Here is a 20,501-nt window from a genome sequence, read left to right as displayed (position 1 = left end):
GACAGGTCATCGGCTCTAACTCCCTCCTGGTGCTAGGTGGTTATCCATAAGTGTTTCTCAAAAATGAGACATGTTCTTTTTTTTCTTGTGTCCAATAGCCTACTACACTAGAAAGCGGGAGCTCTGTCAGACAGCTGTGATTTTCTTCGCCAGAGCTGGAAAAATTTTAACAGGGAAGGATCATAATATATTTGTCCAGTTTCTGATACTCCTTCTCTGAACATCTATTTTTGGCTGCCATCAGAAATCGATACCCCTGGGCTGACTCGTCTCTCACCGCAGAGCTATTCCGATATTCTTAGAAGTGGGGCTGCCCTGTTGGAACAGCGGTGTGGGAGTACAGACAACAAACGGCCAGCTCAAACAGGCAGAAAAATGTTGGCAAGCTCTGTTTGGTGATCTTTTTTTATACTGCTGCTTCAGGAGAATCTCCAGTCTTTCCCTGCAGTTGCTCACTCACATCTCTACACGTACAGTCTTCTCTGATACGCTCTTTTGCACCAGGATGCTGGGAGGGGAAGCTGAATTTCTGGAATGAGTTCCCCTCTAAGTGTATAAAGCTATCCTTGTAAATGAATAAAATACAGGGGAGTCCAAATAAAGTGAAGAAAAATACCCTCTATTGATGACATCCCCATACTAATCATCATCTGTGCACTGGCACGTTGCATTTGCCACTGAAAATCAGACTTCACCTATTTGCATATCGGGCTAATCTCATATAACCAGTGAGGGATGAAAATGAACCATTTTCTTGTATCTAAAGATAAAGGATTCCTGAAATTCTTGATGCGCCTTCAAAAAAAATTTCATATGCCTATTGCTATTGAACTTCAATTGAAACCTCAGCAAAGACATTGACTTTTACTGCTTAATATAACCATATAGACCAGTTGTAGATGGCTTAATATGCCTCCTGCGCCACTTTGACAATCACTGCCATAATTCATTTCTCATATGAATACCTTGTATTCTTACAAAGCATATGTTAGCCAAAATGTAGAACCAGTGCACAAGAATACAGTTAAGGTGTGAATATTCATCTGTTTTCACACTTCTCCATATTTGCTGTGGAGAAGGCATTTCTTAAGAAAAAAAAAAGTTTTTTTTCCTTAAGCAAAGTTCAGGTATATTATTAATGTATGGGGTTTTTATTGTTTGCAATGCAACCAGAGTAGATTTTCCTATCTGTCTTTTGTATGGTGCTGTCAGATATGAAAATGTGCAACATGAAAAAAGTTGTGAATGATTTATTTTTCTCTTTTAAATATACTATCCAGTTGTGAAATTCGGGTTGGGCTATAGTACTGGCTTTAAAATTCCCAAGACTTTGGGGATCAAAAAAATTAGCATTCAGTCTTTCAGTGCCATTCTCTCCTCTCTTTCCTCTGTATTTTTTTTTTAATTCTGTATATAAAAGACAGAATCGTGGTATCATAGAATCACAGAATGGTTTGGGTTGGAAGGGATCTTTAAAGATCATCTAGTCTGCCCCCCCGCCATGGGCAGGGGCACCTTCTGCTAGATCAGGTTGCCCAAAGTTATGTGCAAAGATGCACATATCTGTCATGACGACCTTCCTTATACCCATGGAGCATTATAAATTTGGAATCAAGGACTTTCAAAGCTTCAAACCCAAGACTCCTGCTGCAGAACGTAGCTTGAGTAAATCGAATTATGCTTTGCTAAGATACCTTGTTTCCTCTAACTGGGCTGTTTTCCATGGGAAGTCTTTTGTACTCTCTTAAATACTTATGCACGTATAATATGCGAGAAGAACTGTTTAGATGCAGTGCAATCCATAGAGCCAACATAAACTCTGAGAACAAGAAGATTAAAGACTAACACATAACTATCATTCACCTTGGACTGCACATGCATACATATACACACTGAGTAGTATTTATTACTTTGGTGGCACTTCATAGAAACATCATAGAGTAGCCCAGGTTGGAAGGGACCTTGAAAGATCATCTGGTCCAACCTTTTGTGTGAAAGGGAACCTAGATGAGATTATCTAGCACCCTGTCCAACTGCATCTTGAAATCCTCCAGCGATGGGGAGTCTACCACATCCATGGAGACATTGTTCCAGTGAATGATTGTTCTTACTGTAAAAAATTTCTTTCTTACGTCAAGGGGAAATCCTTCCCTATGCAACTTGTACCTGTTGCCCCTTGTCTTCTCCATATGGCTCCTTGTGGAGATAGAGCCTTTGTCCACTCCTTAAGTACTTTGCATCTGCATATATTAGAAACTATATTTCCACTACTTGGGAAGCTGTGGATCTGTGAAAACTTAGTATCACCTAAAGCGGGTATTTCAGCTGATTCAGAAAGTGAGGTTTATGTTTCGTTCGTTCAATTTGGAAAGCAAAAGGAGGGGTTAAATGGCATAGGGCAGCCCTTATCAGTGGAGTCTTAACAAGTTCCTCAACTTCTCCAAAAGAATCACTCCTCTTACAGAGATTCGCCCTCTCACTAGCTTTATTCTGCTAATTCATGGCCAAAACTGAGCCCTCCTGTTACTACTTCCCAACTCCACCTAGAAGCTGCCAGGGCCTTGAGGGCACTAATAGGTCTTAATGGCCCTGACAAGTCTCAGCTGGACCACTCCACACACATGCCCCTGCCCATGGCCCAGGAGCCCCATTTAAGCCCAGTCTAGAGCCATCAGTCCTTCCTTGACTGCACTGTTGGTGTGTCTGGCTGTAGCTGCGTCTCTGCCTCCCGTGATGGACCCTGGATCAAGAACGCGGCTTCATCTCCAACCCCGTTCCTGGCCCATCTCCCTTTGCTCCTGATGATATGCTGTGGCTGGACCCTGTACCTACTTTGTTGCATGCTGGGGCTATTAATGGACCTCATTGCCAGCCCTTGGCTCTACCTGCTGTCTTCAGCCCCTGGAGGTCTGTGCCCCAAGAGTGAGGCACTGCCTGCTCTCGTGCCCCCCTTGGCTCCTTGCTCCCTGTCCCCTGGGGACAGTAGCCAAGTGGATATGTTGCAGGAACATGCTTCTGCATCTAAACTTCCTTGGACTCTGAAAGAAAACGCTGCTCAGTCTCTCTAACCCAGGTATGAAATACCCCTGAATATCTTCAATATTAAATCCCTTTTCTTTTTCTTCACGAAATGTCTTGGTTTTTAGGGCTGGACTCTGATGTTCTGCTCCATCTCTCCTTAAAGCTCTTTTCTTTCTGTTCCCAACCTATCACATACAGCAGAAGTGACTAGGAGCTCTCATTCTACCAGCTGTGTGCATTTTCTGTATTTGTAGTCACAAATACATAGCTCATCATTGCGAATACAATTTAATAGGAGGGTGGGATCAGCTGTGGTGGTCAAGCACAGGGCTTGGTCAGACAAACTGAGCAGCAGCCTGCTTAGAGACCACCAGCCCCCTTTAATGCCTCCCTTCTCTCATCGTCCCCTTCTTGCTCTTCCCTCATCAGCCACAATACCTCAGTTTCTCCACCATTGTCTCCTTCCAGATAAATGACCCACCCTGATCACTTCCCCATGTTTGTTCCAGTTTTGCTGCATTCACACCTGATTTTGCTATTCCTGATACCCAGGTAATCTAGACCCGTGGTGTTTCTGGTATCATTCCCAGGCGCTGTTGGCCTTGTGAGGGTCTGCTCCCCAAAGGGTGGCCAACACTTCCCTTCAACCATCTGTGAAGTCTGCCCACCACTAGCACCTCTGGTGCCCTCCTAACCACTGGTGAAATCTGGCCATCTGTCATGGTGCTGTTAATTGGACAGTTCCTCAATGTTACTTGTTATGTCCAGGGGTTTCTCATGTCATGTCCAGTAGTTTTTCATGGTCTGTTCAGCGAGTCTGACGTCAGGTTAGGGACTAGTCATCCTCCCAAATACCTTTTCTAAGATGAACATTGTCACAGGCGTGTCTGAACCCCTCTGTTTCTCCATGGCTAAGATTCGTGTCCCTATTTTGTGTATCTAACAGGGAAATGGGCAATTTGTATTTGCTTGTCTCTGAGCACTTCATTATCGAAGGGGTGAAATATGTACCTCCTAAGGTAATTTTTCCTAAGTGTTGCACATAGGAAGAGCTTCCCCACAAGTATTTTGAGACAAAAGCTCTCCTTTTCTCTGCTGCTCGTGAGGGCTTCTGTTGATATGGTGTGGTCTGGTGTTGGTTCTGCTAATGAATAAATATTTCTGAGTGGTGATCCATCATCTTAGATGACATTTTCTATTTAAATCCACAGCAGGGACTTGCATATTTTTTTCTTTTAAAAATAGATGGGTTTTCTGTATCAGCAAAGGGTCCTATAAAGATGTCACATAGAACTGATTGCATCAAGCTGTGTCTGATTGCTGAACCTTATCTGGGGAATGCACATAAGTAGCATTCATTTATTTGATCTTAAAACAGCACTGCTCATTAGTAATGTTAAACCTGGCTTCTGCAAACTCAGACTTACACTGCCAATTGGAAATGTTCCTGGTTTCAAACACATAAGCCCAGATTATTCTTAGCAAACATCCATGAGGAGCTGGTGGTGTGGTTTAAGCCCATCCAGCAACTAAGCACCACGCAGCTACTTGCTCATGTCCCCCCCCCTCAGTGCGATGGGGAAGAGAATTGGGGAAAAAACAAAAAGTAAAACTTTTGGGTTGAGGTAAGAATGATTTAAGAACTGAAGTAAAATAAAATGTAATACTAACAATAATAATAAAATATAATAATGGTAATTAAAGTAAAATAATAATTAAAAAAAACCACTGGAACGTTTCCATACTGAGACAACACCAGTAGCATTTTAATTGTTTGTTCTGCACTTCTCTTGAGAACATAATGGTCTCCCGTGTCCAAAAGGAAGATATAAAATCTGTGACATTCCCCAGAAGAAACGTTTCCTGCATCCAGGAAAAAAAAGCATTTCCCTAGCAGGTAAGTCTCTGAATGAGTAAAATTTCCTTCCATTCAGGGAGCTGTGTAGAAATTGTTTAAAGTCAGTTGCCTTGTAGTCTGAATGAATTTTAGAGGCACTAGAGGAAAAGGCTTGCCACATCATGATACAATAAAGAAAAAAATAATTTATCTTTAAAGGGGGGGACTTTATTTTTTATTAATTTTTGCACCTAAAATACTGATCTGGAAACAAATCTCTTGCAGGTGTTCATCAGAGACCACTGAATTTTTAGCAGCTCGTAGGATTTCTGCACCTACATTTCTGAGCATGATCAACAGCTGAAAATAGGAAGAAACAGCCACATGTGTGTAACCATGGAATATTTTTCAGGGCAGAAAGGTTCTTTTTTACTTTCACCAGAAATCTCTCAAATTGCCTGTGATAGCGTCAAAATAAATTGTAGTGTTACATCGTCGCTGTTTAACTGGCCTTTGCTAAAAATAAAACACAATTGAAATTTTGTGGAACTTCTCACCTTATTCTAGGAACATAACTGGGGGACCTATGTCATGACCTGAGTCACACCAGACATTTTCTGGAGTAAACAGTCACATCCAGAAAATGATTCAGATTTTAGGATGCACCAAGCCTTCACCAAGAATGAAGGATCTTGAAAAACAAGATCAAAGCAAGCTGTCTAAAATGGGACTCGCCTCACTCGAGGGTAACCATCTAAAATTTTGGCAGTGAATTTATATTGGTCATCCAGGCTTCCTTTCTCATCAACAGATACACACATAGGCAGGATACGATGCACCTCACCTATCCCTCTGTAATGGTTATAGACAGAGCTGAAGATGATGCACTTGGACTGACCTTTAGAAAGCCAAATACAGGTGAGATTCATTGCTACTGGAGTGCCTGGAAACACTGCTGGGAGCTGAAGTCCTCCTTTCTGAACCCCCAGACTCTACTGTAACCATCTAGTATCCGATCCTGAATGAATCAGCTTAGGTTATTACTATTATTTTCCAGAACATAGACATTTCTGGTTTGTCTGTGCCTTTGTCCACATAGCATTGATATTTACAGGATTATTTAACTGACCTCTGTTAGCAGTTCTTTTACTAGATGTCCTTTTGTAATCTTTCTATTTCCTGTAAATGTAAAGGTGAGCAAGATATATCTGCCATGACTAGAATTTATACTGGCATCAGCAGAAACGTGTCTTAACTTTTGCAAAGTTAAGTTAAATCATGCGCTTTTTCTGGAGAGGTAAAATTAATACTCAGAATTAATTTTCTGGGGGACTGAGTCTAACTCAAATTCAATTAATACTTTCAGCCAAAAAAAAATAGTGTGGAAAATTGCTTGGAATACCTAAAAATATTTGTGTTTGAATATTTAAAAACAATACTCATGGCTTTCTTTTCATCAATTGCTTAAGAATTAATCAGCTTCAGGAAAACAAACCCACAAAATATTTGTAAGAAATTCCAGAATGAGATGCAATATTCCACTTCATTTTAAAGTCAATGATTTGCATTTGTTCCAAACTAATTATGTCTTTTTATTTTTATTAGACAAAAAGAAATCTGCTTATGTTCCAGCATTTCAACCCATTTTTTTTTCCAGTGTTCAATTTCTCTGCTGCCTCAGAAAAGTCATTATTAACTGTGCCTGAACTCCTTACTCTACTGGTCACACAGGTAAATGTGTAGCAGCTGTTATACTCAAATATATTTTTCCTCAAGTGATATATCATACAAAGTTTCTTCTATACCTGCACTATGGTCTAGCTCTTAAATAAAATCCCATCTGAGGTCCTATTTCATATATATATATATATGAAAGGAATAAACAGGAAGGGATTCCATATATAAAGTGTGTTTGTAAAGCTTTCTTTGAATGTCCTCTGAAGCTTTCCTTTCAATGGGCATCACCTAAGCCACTGGTTTCCCCCTCTGATATTGGGCGAGATGCTTACATTTCCAGTACCTCTATCTTGTGAAGGATGTAACGTGTTTGTGTGTTGCTTACCCACCAGGACTGGCTGATCCCCTGACAAATCGTATGTGTACGAAACCAAACACAAGGTAATGAAATGCCTGAAGAAAACTGCACCGTACTGACCGAGTTCATTCTCTTGGGTTTCACCGACCGTCTGGAGGTGGAGATACCTTTGTTTGGACTTTTCTTACTCATCTACACCACCACCTTGGTGGGGAACGCTGGCCTCATTTTGCTCGTCCAGCTCAACACCTGCCTTCATACCCCCATGTACTATTTCCTAAGCAGTTTATCCTTCTTAGACCTTAGCTGTTCATCTGCCATTGCTCCCAAAATGCTGGTGAATCTGTTAGCACAGCGGAAGACCATTTCTTTAATTGGCTGTGCAACCCAGATGTTCCTCTTCGCTGCCTTTGCTGATGCCGAGTGCCTCATTTTGGCTGCGATGGCGTACGACCGCTACGTGGCCGTGTGTCATCCTCTTCTCTACACCGTTGCCATGTCCCGCAGGGTCTGCACCTCCGTGGTAGTTGGGGCTTATCTCAGTGGGGGTCTGACCTCCCTGGTGCACACGTCTTTCACCTTCACACTGTTGTTCTGCGGCTCCAACGTGATCAACCACTTCTTCTGTGATATTCCCCCGCTGCTGGAGCTCTCCTGCTCCAGTACGCACGTCAACGAGATCCTCCTCTTCACCCTGTGTGGCTTTATACAAACCAGCACCTTCCTGACCATCGCCGTCTCCTACGCCTGCATCCTCAGCACCATCCTCCGGATCCACGTGGCAGGTAGCAGGCACAAAGCCTTCTACACCTGCACCTCCCATCTGATGGCTGTCGGGTTGTTCTACGGCTCCCTCCTCTTCACGTATTTACAGCCCAGCTCCAGCTACTCGCTGGACACGGACAAAGTGATCTCTGCATTTTATACTGTTGTCTTTCCCATGCTGAACCCCCTGATTTATAGCCTGAGGAACAAAGAGGTGAAGGATGCCCTCAGGAGAACAGTAGAGAGAAGAGTGTTTTCTCAGTGATTTTCTTAGAAGTGAAAAGGTATTGTGTGTTTCTGGTGTAATACACAATAAAAGTTACAAGTTATGGGAACCACCTGACTAAATGTAGGTGACTTGTTAGGAATATCTGCATCTGAACTAGCTTCCCAGGTTCATTTGGTAATCCCTGGAAAAAAGTAGTCAACTTAGAAGGTGATTCACCTTATCATAAAACATAAAACCATCCAGGTCAGATGGATCCCGTCCCCAAAGGATCTCTTTCTCCTCACTGTCTATGAAGGGAGTCTATCCCAAATGCAGAAGAAAGTTATATTTTTGCAGCTTACAATTATTGAGACAACTCTCAACCAAGATGTTTTGAAGAAAAGTCTGATTTAGAAAACTACTACATATGATAGTTAAACCTTACATATAGTTCAGACAACTACAACATACTTCTACAATTGTATGTATTAAATTTGGAAAACTAAAAGCTTTTGTACACTGGAAAAGACTTCCCTTATTTGGCAGCCAGCTCTGCCATACCCTCTACAGAGAGAGGAATCTCATCTGCTCACGATATAGTTTATTGTATTTTTAGGACTGGACTTGTCCAGGTTTCACCAGGAGTCCTTCCTGCCTGTTCTGCTCCCACCAGACATCTTTCATGCTTGTTCTCATCCTGTGTTCTTACCTTGAAGGTTTTACTACTTGTGTATGTTTTTCCACAATCTGTTTTTGCCTCTCTACTGCAAGCCCTTGTTTCCCTTCTCGCAGCATAATTAGTTTTTTATTTCTGCTTAATTGTGTTATGAAATGGTTGTTGATGGTTATGGTATCAGCAGTGTCACTGTTACAAAACACATACACCGATGTCGAGATACACTTTTGTAGTATGCTGGTGTCTGGATTCAGTCTAAACAAATATTGATTATATCCTGCTTAATATACTGGTACAGCATGGGTGCAGTGGGCCTCTGCTTTGGGTCCTGTCATTTCAGCACTGGACCCTTTTATTGTGGACTTTCCTCTTGCTGGTGTCTGTGGAAGCCCTTCTAGTTCCCCTCGCCCGTTCCTTCTCACTCTCGTCTGCAGCTAAACTATGGGCTTCCTAATCCCATCCTTTGCAAGCCCAAGAAATGCTCCTGTGTTCCCCCTGGGCAACCTGTTCCTGCAGAGCAGCAGTGAAGGAGATGGGGAATGGCAGCTGCCCCGCTGCCAAGCAGGCGAGGTAAAGATGAGGGGCAGGACCTTCAAGGTAAAAGTGCAGTAGTCAACAGCTTGAAGTCCAAGTGGCAGCTGATTATGGGTGGCATCGCTCAGTGAACACTGGGGCCCCAATCCTGTTCAGCATCACCAGTTACCAACACAAGGGGCAGAAGGCACCTCAGCAAGTCTGCAGGTAACAGTAAACTGGAGGGGGGAAGCAGTTCGTACCCACAAAGGCAGGATTAGTCTTCAGAGGCATGCTTGATGAGCTGAAGGAATGGGCCAAGAGGAACCTCCTGAAGTTCAGCAAAGTCCTGTCCCTGAGCCAGAATAACCCCCAAACGTCAAGACGGGTTATGGACCCACTGGTTGGCGCAGCTCAGCTGAAAAGTATTGGGATGCTGGATGACTCCCTAAGACCTCTCCCAGTCCAAGGGATTCTGTGGCGCCTGATACAGCGTGGTCCTGAAGACCAATTTGACTTGGCTCTGGGTTTCTTCTTTTTCTTTCTTTCACGTGTCCCCACCAAAGAATAGATAATCATGGCTTTTTTAAACAGTGAAAATGGTAATTTCTTAGGGTAGCAATCTCGGAGGAAAAAAATTTTGTATGTGTGCCTGTTAGGTACCTATGTAAGCAACAGCTGCTTGCTTATAAAACTGGGGATGCAACTTAAAACTTCTGCTGCAACATACTGTATTTGGTGCAGGTTCCATTAAGATATGCCAAGTGTGCCCCTCTTTACCTTCCTCCCATAGATTGTAAAGGTCTCTCTGCAACCCTCTGCCTTTCATCTTCTCCCCAGCTTTCAGCTGCCTCTGTGTCAAGAGTCCAAGGCCCAACTCTAAGATGACCCAACTGTGTAAGCGTGGCTCAGGCTGCTGAGAAAACCCAGCTGTGGGAAGAACTGCGAGATGGTGTGTAGGAAGCTAGAGTACTATTAGAGGCAGAGCTAGACTGTTTGGTCTGGAGTTGCTAGTAGTTCACAGAATCAAAAGGACAAATACCAGCACAGAAATTATTATGATCACAAAGAGAATGAAAATAGGGAAATAATCATAGAATCATTTAGGTTGGAAAAGACCCTTAAGATCATCAACTGTAAACCTAACGCTGCCAAGTCCACCACTAAACCATGTCCCTGAGCGCCACATCTACATGTCTTTTAACTACCTCCAGGGATGGTGACTCAACCACTTCCCTGGGCAGCCTGTTCCAATGCCTGACAACTCTTTTGGTGAAGAAATTTTCCCTAACCTCCAATCTAAACCTCCCCTGGCACAACTTGAGGCTGTTTCCTCTCGTCCTATCGCTTGTTACTGCCAGTTTTCTGTGAAGCGGTGTGATCAGTGTGCTGGTGTTGGATGTGGTGAACGATGGTGGTTTGGCAATGGTGCCTTTCTGCTCTGGGGAGGAAGGCTGAGGCCAAGGCCTGCCCGGCCAGTGTAGCCTCGAGGAGTGACCATGCAAATACTTAACCCTGGCGCTTGTTAAAACCTGAGTGTCATTTACTGCGTATGCACTACTGACACACATCACCCAGTCCCTGCGACGTGCAGGCCACATCCCCCCTCACTGGGCTCCCCAACACAGGGCAACCTGGGGCCTGGCTGCGCGTGAATCAGTTGCTGAGCCCCCCCCCCCCCGTTACCAAAATCCAGAATAAAACTCCTTAACACCAACGTGAAGTTAAGAAGCAGGCACTTTGTTTATTGCAGCGCTGGGGACACGGGGGATTGCTCCTCCAAAAGTGTGTCCAAATCCATCAGTATGGATTTGATGGATCCAAATCCATCAGTACGAATGTATCAAAATCCATCAGTTTTTATAGACTTTTTCTGTCAGGACATTGTTACATAAGCTCTTTACATAAAAATGCATACTATGCTCGCTCTTAAATTTAACCTTGATAATGATTGGTCCTTTGATTATCTAACCTTACCAATATACTTATTTAAAAACAATCATTGGTCAGTTACACTTAGCTCTACTGACTGGAATCTTCAATACTCAAATCGAGATGGGAAGGGTAAAGGGGTTTCCAAGCAGCAAACTGGTGTCCATGACGGTTTCCTTAGTTTCTTGAAACAAAACATAAAAAAAGCAGTAACTTCCTGGTGAGGTTTCTAGGGTTAGCTGTTCCAAACTTTAACAACATTAAGGTTCCTATAGTCACACATAACACAGTTCCTAGAGGTTCTGCGGCTCCATTTCAAACTTAACAATCCTATACGTTATGCTCCACAATTTTACTTCTTAATCAAACCTCACTCTTCTATGCGATTCAATTTTGACTTCTTTACCAGAATATTTGCAACGCCCTCACCTCCGAGCGCTTGCAGAACCCAGCCCAGGAGCTGGCGGCTCCCCCCGGCCCTCTTTCCCCCACCTCAGGCAGAGGTTTGTCGGCCACCAGCACAGCCATAACCCCCCTTCCCCTCGCAGGGGATCCCCCCCGGCCGCCTCCCTTCGCCTACACTTCCCAGCGTGCCCCGGGGGCGTCGCGCGGGTGACGTCATCACTCCGCGACACCGAGGCCTGATCTCCACGGCAACACCGGGCTGGGCCTGAGGAGCCCGGGACTCCCGCCGCGCTCCCGCACGGCCTACGGCAGCGCTGGGGGATGCCGGAAAATATCCTGCAGGTCCCCACGTGGCCGTGAGGAGAGAACTATACCCGAGCTGCTCCAGCACCCCACAAGCCGCGGAAACGGCCCCGCTGAAAGGTGGCGGCCGGGAGGGGTCGCACGCTGCCATGGACTACAACTCCCAGCATGCTTCGCGAAAGGAGCGCATGCGCGCTGCCCGCCCCGCTCACGAAGCCCTCTGATTGGCTCAGCTGGGAGGTCCTCCGCCGGCAGCGCCCCCTTGCGGCCCGCCCGACGGCAGCGCAAGGTCGCGGTTCTCCGAGGCGGCGGCTCGGGGCGGGCCCGGGGCCGCGCCGGCTCCACCGGCCCGGTCAGGCCTCACCAGGGTTCCCGCTCGCCCCTCGGCTCCACAGCGATGTGTAAGCTGCGTCCCGGGCTCCAGGCCTGGCCTGAGCTACCCATTTGTTGCCTGGAAGGCAGGTCGGGCCGTGCTGGACCTGGTGGCCGGGCTGGTAATGAGGCCGGGTGCTGTGGTGGTTCCCTTGCCTCGCCTCCCCGGGCTGGCCCGGCCCCTCTCACTCCCGGTCCTGTTGGGTGAGGGGGTCCTGTGGGGTGGGTGGGAGTTTCTGGTTCACATGTCGCTGCTGCTCATGGGGGTGAGTGGGGTGAGCAGCAGGGCTGGAAGGAGGGGAAGGGCAGTGCGGTGCTGTACTGTACCCAGCCTGCTGCTCTCGTTTACCATTGTTTCCTTCCTGGCCTGAGGTGTGCTGACACGGATACCGGAGGCCCAAAGCTTGTATGAGTACTTATGTGGCCGCCTGGTTCTGACAGCTGAGTGTTTGTTTGCTTGGTGACTTGCTTGGGCCCCACCGGCTGGTAGGGTGTGCTCGCTTGCTGTAATGGCAAGTCGAGGTCACGGTGAGCCGGAGGAGCTCTGGGTCACACGCTGGCGTAGGCTTGAGAGCAGGGAGATGCCCTGATGTTACAGGCAGCCTTAGGCAGTCAGATGAGGTGGAACTGTCACTCGGATTGGTTCTGATAAGGGAAAGAAAACTCAGATGAGTCATGACACAGTTGCACAGCTTGAGGAAGCAGAGCTAATGTATATGAAGACCAACAAAGTGGAAAGTACTTATAGGAAAATGAGCTTTCTTGCTTTACCTTGACAGGATTAGGCAGGTGTGTTAGCTATGCAAATGATAACGATACTGGAAGGCACCACTGGCAGTTGGCAGCTTTCTATTGTCCTTCCTCCCTCCCCCAAATTCTAGTAAACCTCTGTGTTTTGGGGTGAAAGGGTTGAAACGGGAGGAAGAAGGGTGCCGGGAGTTGTGGCCAACTCAGTGTGCTAGCTGTTGACTGTAATCCTGGTGCTGTAAGCAAGACAGGAATGTTAACAAAGTTTCTGAAATCTTCCTAGAAAGAGTTGTAAAGGACAGCATTCTTCACAGATGACTGAACTCTCAAATTAAAGCTAAGTGCTGTAACTTTCCACACGTCCCCTGACTTGCAGTGTAACACAAGAACAGTCTGCTGGTTTTTGAAGGTGAAAAAAGATGCATTTTAAAATTTGCTCTTGGCAAATGAATAGAGCCTTTCTTAGTTTGGTTACTGCAGACATCAGATAAAACACGTTGCCTGAAAATGAAATCCTATCTCGTTCTCAAGAAGGAAGATGAATAAAGGTCAGATGCTGGTCAGGAAGAGATTCTGTCAGCTTCCCAATTCCTAGGTAGGGTTTGGTTGCTTTCGTAGGTGCTGTTGCTCCATCCTGATACTCCTACCTAAGAGGAAAGCAGAAACTGACTGAAACAGAAAGAGGTCTGTCTGATTAGGGTTGTGGGTGATATGGGGAAAGGGGTAGAACTGTCTCCAACCAATTGCTTCTGGAATAAGGCACTTCTGAAGGATTTAGTACAAGAAGAGAAAGTTTCCAGTTGATCTAAAGTAACGGTGTCACTTTCTCTTGCTGTTCCTCAGTCTCTCGGTGCACTGGTGTTTCTTATGCTGGATGTAGCTGTAGAAACAGACAGATTCTCAGTTCCCTTTCTTCTTCCTTTTCAGTCTCTTGAATTTCCAGCTGCGTTCCTAGCTTGTCAGCTTTGTTATTGTAGGCCTCTGTGCGGTTGTGTTCCTGTGATGCGACTATGGACCAGTTTAGGCTGAAGTAGTTTAGGAAGTACTCCTGTCTCCTGTACTGAGCCACTTCTGGATCGAGCTGCTTTTCTGGCCTCTAGAATAGAGCAAGAAGGTATTGAACTCTTCCCACCTGAGGAAGTTTGTGATGACACGGGGCCTTGCAAGCAGCACTGAGCTGACGATGCAAAGGAGAAGGGTTTTCAATAGAAAACACTGGAAATGGATGTTCTTCTTTTCTTTGCTAGGCTGACAACTATGGCCCACCCTGTTCATCTTGAAATGTTCACATTTACAGGGAAGGACGTAGACCCCAGTGACTCCAAGGTATGTGAAAAGATGAAGAAAGCAGACAGTAAACACACGCTTTTCTTAACAAGTGGGCTTCTGGGCAAATAAAGAAGCTAGAGAAATGGTGGACATCTTTTGCAGGGACTCGTATGCTGCCCTAATGCTATTCTATAGCTCAACAGCAGGATCAGCAAATATCACTTGTCTACTGCTTGGACCAGTCATAATTGCTGGCAAAGTGTACATGGGTAGTTCTGGTTCATGGGGGATCTTAGATCCAAAATCGTTTTTTAACAGGGCAGTGAGACAGCCTTTTCCTTATCTGTGGATCTGAACTGACTGATCAAAGAGAAGCGTGATAAGAGTGGGAGTTAAATAAGCATGAGGTTTGATGGCAAATCCATTTGACCCTTGCTTCTGAAAGTGAGGCACTCGGGATAATGAGTGAGCAAGGGCTGGGGAGCATACTCCTTGCTGGGCAAGGACCTGGACTTGACACAGCATCTTCTCCAAGGAAGCTCTGCTATAGTGAGGGTATAGGGGCAGGGAAAGAAGTAGGAATTGCCGGTGTCAGGCAGTCTTTGCTGCTAATTAAGCCTCACTGGCTAGGGATGCAGTCGCTTATGAATTCCAGTAAAAGGCTGGTAGCTTTTTTGTGTGGTCATGCTGACCCAGTTCATACAGCTGAACTTCATTGACAAAGTTTCCTGGATGAAGTAACAATGCTGCAATTCTGGCTTATTTTTCTTCCCAATCAGAAATTATGTTTTACTTGGTGACCTAAGTAGCATGTGAGTGATTTAGCATCTGAGCCACTCCCTCCACAATCCTGTTATTTTAAGCTGATGTCAGCCTGTTGCTCAATCTGCACCTCCTGACTGGAGAGATGCTTTGTAAGAGAACTCATTACAGCCACTTCCCTTTTGGGCATGATTTAACATCTTTGCTGCTTCTCAGTGTCCTGGCATCTTGGCCAAATTCTAGGTGTTCAGCCTTCGCCATTTCAGCACAAGTCCCTGCCTGAGGAATGGCTGTCTGTGAGATGTCTCCTCGGTGTGTCTCATCTCCGTTTGCCCTGCAACACTGAAGGTCCTAACCCTGCTGCCACAGCGTGCTCAGTGCCTCGCTGCCATCACTGTGTATCATAGACCTGCACTGACTGACCCCTGTGAGCAAGGCTGTGGTTGCCTCCTGTTTTGTTGTTGCTTTTTTTTCTTTCTTGGCTTGCACACACACACACACACACACGCACTGGAAACTTTAATTTCATTTGCGGAGGTGTTCTGGTGGGATCATGACAGCCAGCAGAAATTCAGAGGGCTTGTCTAAACAGGAAGTTACATGGACCAAATTAGGCACAGGATTTATAGCCCATGCAGTTTTGGGAACAAATGTCTTGGCCATGGCAGGTGTGAGGAAGCACCCTCTGCTTTCAAGAAGGGTGTACACTAGCTCTTAAAGATCTGGCTGTGGCATTTGAAGCAATTCACTTCTGTCTCTCCCCCCTCTGCTTCCCATTGCTATGGAGTTTGGCCAGCACCCCTCATCCACCTCAGCATGAAGGCATAACGTGAATGCTTGAGCTAATCGAGCAACCTGCTGTCCTCCTACTCTGCACCTGATTCTGGAGCTTGTCAGATCCATCCATCGGCCAAGCCAACCTTGGAAACTGGCCAGAAATGGTTCATTTTTCCTATTCTGTTTTCTGCCTAGGTTCATGAGCTGAACTGGCCTGTAGAGGCCCTGATGAATGCTGAAGCTAGTGTGGGGTAAGCAGGGTGGCTGGAGACAGGGAAAAGAAGCAAATGAAGTGTGTGTGTGTGTTTGTGTCTGTGTGTGAGGAATGCAGTCTCCCCTTTTTGACAGCCTCAGGCTGTGTGAATGTTTCAGCTGCACAGTATAGCTTTACTCTGAGCCTACTGCTGTCCTGTGGGTTGTATCCCTTCACAATGGCTTTGAGAAGCAACCAAGAGCATCAAACAAAAGGCAAGGAGTCCAACCTGTGCTAAATAAGCGTGGAGCGGAAATCTTTTTTTTTCTTGTGGGACTGGAAAGTTCCTGATTTGACCGGTTTCAGTGTTGGTCATCACTGCCTATTTAGACAGGTTTTGGGCATTGTGGCCATGCATGACTGAGCAAGCCTACTCATAACATAGAGTAACTGAGTGGAAGAACTGATTCCTTAGACCAGGCAGAGCATTCCTCCGGCTGTCTTAAACCTGAAATGAAGCTGGCTGCTATCCTAGAAAAGTCTGGGAGCTTTGCAGACTGCCATCGTTTGCTAGCACATGAGACTGATAATAACAGCTTTTAGTGGAAGTATCTTTCCAGCCTGCTGACCAAAAACACAGGGCAGCACTAGCTGATGGCCAAGGTTTAAGAGGCTAGTGGTCTGCCTGGGTTTAATGATTCTTCCTAGTCTGTTCAGTAGAGCATCTGCCACATCTGCTACAGTCTGAAATAGACAGATGTGATTGCTAAGGAGTTTGTATATTTCTTTCTGTGGCAGCACATACTCCTGTAGCTGCCTTTCCGTGTTATCTAGCTGACTGCGTGGAGTAGGTGGCCTGTTCCCTAACTGTTTTATTGGTTGCTGACATGTTGCTGTCTGTGGGCATGGTCCAACATGTGCCGAGTTGAAGATGACGACTTATACATCGTTCTCGAATCCGATCCTATGTATTGGTATCAAGGTCAGGTCTTGCCCCAGTAGAGCCTGTTGACTGTTTTCCCCATTTTATTTCTGTCTGTGTCCGGTTTCATTGCTTTTTTTTTCCACAGATGCTGTGGTGGAATAAGTTTGAGAACAGAAAACCAGGTTCTAAGGTCTTGGTTCTCCTTTTGCCCAGTTTGTTCAGCATGCGGGGCAGAAGTGGTTATGGCACAGGGAAAGCAGCAGTGGATCGCTTCCCCACCAGGTACTGCTGGCTTGTGGAAGGAGCTGTGTCCAGCTCATCCAAGGTGACTTTGCAGGGGCAAATACTCTGCGCTTCAAAACTAGGTGGCTGCTCTGCAGGGAGCACATGTAGCAGCAGATACAGTTGCAGCCCCTTGAATTGCTTTTAAATATTTTTACCCTGATAGTGAGAGGCTGGACACGGCTTAGGAGGAAATGAGACCCAGCTGAAAAGGTGTGCAAGTAGAGGTGCGTGTGGAGCCTGCAGAGTTGTGGCTGCATCTCAGCTGCATAAACCACATGGGTGTTTTCAGTGTCCCTTTACAGCATAACAGGAACCAGCTTTTCCCACAGACTCTCAGAAAACTCTCTTTGCTTTCTACTTGCCCTCGCTAGCCTATGCCTCACCTCTATAGAGAAAATCCCTCCAGTTCTTCTAAGCCACTGAGATGATCTAATCTCTTTGCTTCCTCTAAATAAGCCATGAAATAAACGAGTTTCTGGAGAGACCTGCTCAACAGCAGCAGTTCAGAGGTGCACCCCCCGTCAGCATGCCCTGCCTGAGAGATCATGACATGGCCTGCTGCTTGTTTTTGTGGTGGAGCTGATGCTTTATCGGGCTGACGCATGTTCTTTAAGCTGGTGTTTAACTGCCAGTTCCCTGTAAAAGCTTGTTTCTTCTCATCATGCTTGAAAGCATTTGTCTGCCTGCCCCTTTTTGGGTGGCTAAATGTAAAAGCAAACACCACCTACTCTGGAAGGCTTAATGCTGTATAATGTCTGTTCAAACTTGATGCTACACAAACTGTCAAGATGGCATCTCGGGGATGAGCAATAATTACAAATATAAGCATGCATTGGCAGATGGATAGCCTGGTTTATGGGCACAGGCATGGGACAGGGAAGCTTTGAAAGAGCTGCATGGCTCCACCTCAGATCTGCTGTATTACTTCCTTACTTCCCCCGCCAGCCTCTGCCTCTTGCTGCCCAAGTGCAGTGCCACCACTTATTTCTGCTTGATAACCCTATGGCACCCTGTGGCACTGTGCTGGGAGCATGTGGGCTCCCTATGTCGCATGTGGGGCCAGGCGTAGTGCTGTTAGCGTGCCAACTCCAGCGTGTGTGCCTAAGACGCGCTGTTGTGCATCCTCACAAAATTAACTGATGGCCTCAGCTGACAGCCTGAGGGATAGAGGGGATAGACATATGTTTAAAGTTTGTCTCTGACAGATTCCCAAATGAAACCTCATCTTTAAAAAATGACATCTTGCCTGTGTGTCCTACTCAGGATGAAAGCTGCCCGATCGTTCATGAAGGCTTGAATATTTACTGGTGTTTTGCAGGGGAATTCATGTTAGGAAGGAGGTGATTTCTGGTGTATTGAGAAGTTTCCCTATGGTTGTTGATTTTAGTTGGGTGGTTCTACTTGAAAGCGCAGGGGTTTTTCCAGCTTTTCAGTATTTGAGGAAAAAGTTAAGTACAGCAGAAGTAGGGAACGACAATAATACCCACCCCTTGTTTTTAAGACTTTGTAAATCTGAGAGGGGAAAAAAGTGGATCACACTACAAGAGGATGATGACAGTATAGCAAATGCTGTGGATTGTGGCCTGTGGTGGAATGTCAACATTGAACTAACTGTGGCTTTTGCAACTTGGCAAATCTGTCTTGTGAAAGCTACAGTACGTCCACCTAGTGCACAGGCTGTCATTGGGACCAGAGCTAGAGCTTTTCGGTAACAGATAGTGAAGTCAGTCTTGGAATTAGGTTAAATGGGGCTGATACATGCTAGTAAATTCACCAAATTCTGCTTCTGGCCATGCCGGGCAGACAGAATTAATTGTATTATTAACATTGTTCTTCCTCACTCTCTTGCCTCTAAGCACATTTTTAGAGGCATGTCAAAGAAAAAAAATTTAATTAAAAGGATATTCTGAACAAAGTAGAGAACTGTAGTCTCTTGTGGCATTTTGTTTAGACTGGCTGTGTGCAAAAATGTTCCAGAGAGAGGAGAAAACCTGTAAGACAACTTAGAAAATGTTTGTCTCTCTAAAATGGGTTTTATGTTACTCATCTACAAAATCCTGTAGTATAGACTGTTACAGATTATTTTGTCTTTGGGATTTTTTTCCTATAGCACAACAGCTTAGTGTTCAGTTGTCTCCTAAGCCAATTTCCTAGAGTAACTTCAAATATCCTTTGTCTTTCTGTCTTAGGACTGTGTTTCCAGGAACTAGCAGTTCTGCGTAACCCGGTCATTTGCATTCTGCGCCGTAAGTACTCTGTGAAAATGTGTTGCCTAAAACCTGGGTTTCCCACATGTAGAAATTCAGGCACCTAAAAGAAATGACTGAAAAATTTGCACAATGTTTTGCCCAAGGAGCTAGAGAAGGAGTTTGCAGTTAATTGCGATTCCATTTTTAGGCTATCTTACAGAACAAGTGGAGCCCAGATGTTTTTAGTCAACGGCTTTCAAAATTCACAGTTGAGATCGGTGTCAAATTTCTAGACACATGATCAACCTTGGAGCCAAGTTTAGGGTTGCTTTTGTGTTTACATAAAAGTCTGTGAGCTGAATTACACTGAAGTTTGTAGGTGGAATGGAAGTTCTCCATAACAAATATTTGACTGGATGCATAGATTATCTTATTTACAGGACTTTGAGCTTTGAAAAAGGTTGCTGTATTTTTGTTGACGTAATATTGGAGGCATGTTCAGCTTTCTTGCTCACTGGATTTGGAACTGTCGTTGATTTTTAACTCAGATCTGTTATTATTCTAGGCATTAAACTAGCATGGCAAAAAGCAAGCATTTTAAAGCTAGAGTGGAACCATTTCTACAGGTGATAAATGAAATTTTGTGCATTCCTGAACATTCTGGCTTGTCCTCCTACAGTGAGCTCTCTCTGCTCGCAGCAGGGGAGCCCTCTCACTGAAGGTCTAGCTGGATGCCTAAGTCACATGCTAAGTTTTTTGCTCAGGGACTGTATCAGCAAAAATCTGGCTTCTGTTTTTACAAGCTCAGAATTTACTTTGTGCAAATATTGTCCAGTATCTGTGTAAAAGTCATGTTTTCAGCCCACAGTAAGATCACTGCCATCATTTGGAAAGATCATGCACAAGAAGGGCACAGGTAGAGTAAGTATGAATGATATTAAAGTGGGTATAAGAGTCATGGAAACTTTCCCTTTTTTTAATAGCATACCCTAGGCCTTACCCTATGCAAAGTCTTTGCCAACTTCAAACGCTTTTGCTGCATGGTGCTATGCATGGCCCTGTCTGTGCAAACTGGCTGTAACCTTGTGTCTTGCCCTCTTAAAACTCGCCTCCAGGCTCCCAAACTAACAACTATTTACCCTTGGCCCAGGCTGGGACTCCCTCAGACAGACAGACAGGCGCATGCATGCGTGCGCATACACACACACACACACACACACACAATGTGTGCCACTCTGCTGAGATACTGAGGTGTGTGCAAATGGACTCTTGGTGGATTTTTCTGCA

At 45.2% G+C, this 20,501-nt stretch overlaps 1 protein-coding gene across 1 annotated transcript; it reads left to right on the top strand.

The window, feature by feature from the left end:
* The first annotated feature begins 4,972 nt into the window (after positions 1–4,972).
* LOC104310779 (olfactory receptor 5AS1) lies at positions 4,973–7,923 on the top strand. The gene is made up of 3 exons (XM_009911904.2): positions 4,973–5,776; positions 6,516–6,589; positions 6,928–7,923. Exon 3 carries the CDS (start codon positions 6,985–6,987, stop codon positions 7,921–7,923), a length of 939 nt encoding a protein of 312 aa, XP_009910206.2. The 5' UTR covers positions 4,973–5,776; positions 6,516–6,589; positions 6,928–6,984.
* The last annotated feature ends 12,578 nt before the right edge of the window (positions 7,924–20,501 follow it).

This window comes from Haliaeetus albicilla, chromosome 16 (assembly GCF_947461875.1).
Source record: "Haliaeetus albicilla chromosome 16, bHalAlb1.1, whole genome shotgun sequence".
NCBI classification, from domain to species: domain Eukaryota; kingdom Metazoa; phylum Chordata; class Aves; order Accipitriformes; family Accipitridae; genus Haliaeetus; species Haliaeetus albicilla.
This window is presented reverse-complemented; position numbering and strand designations above follow the sequence as displayed.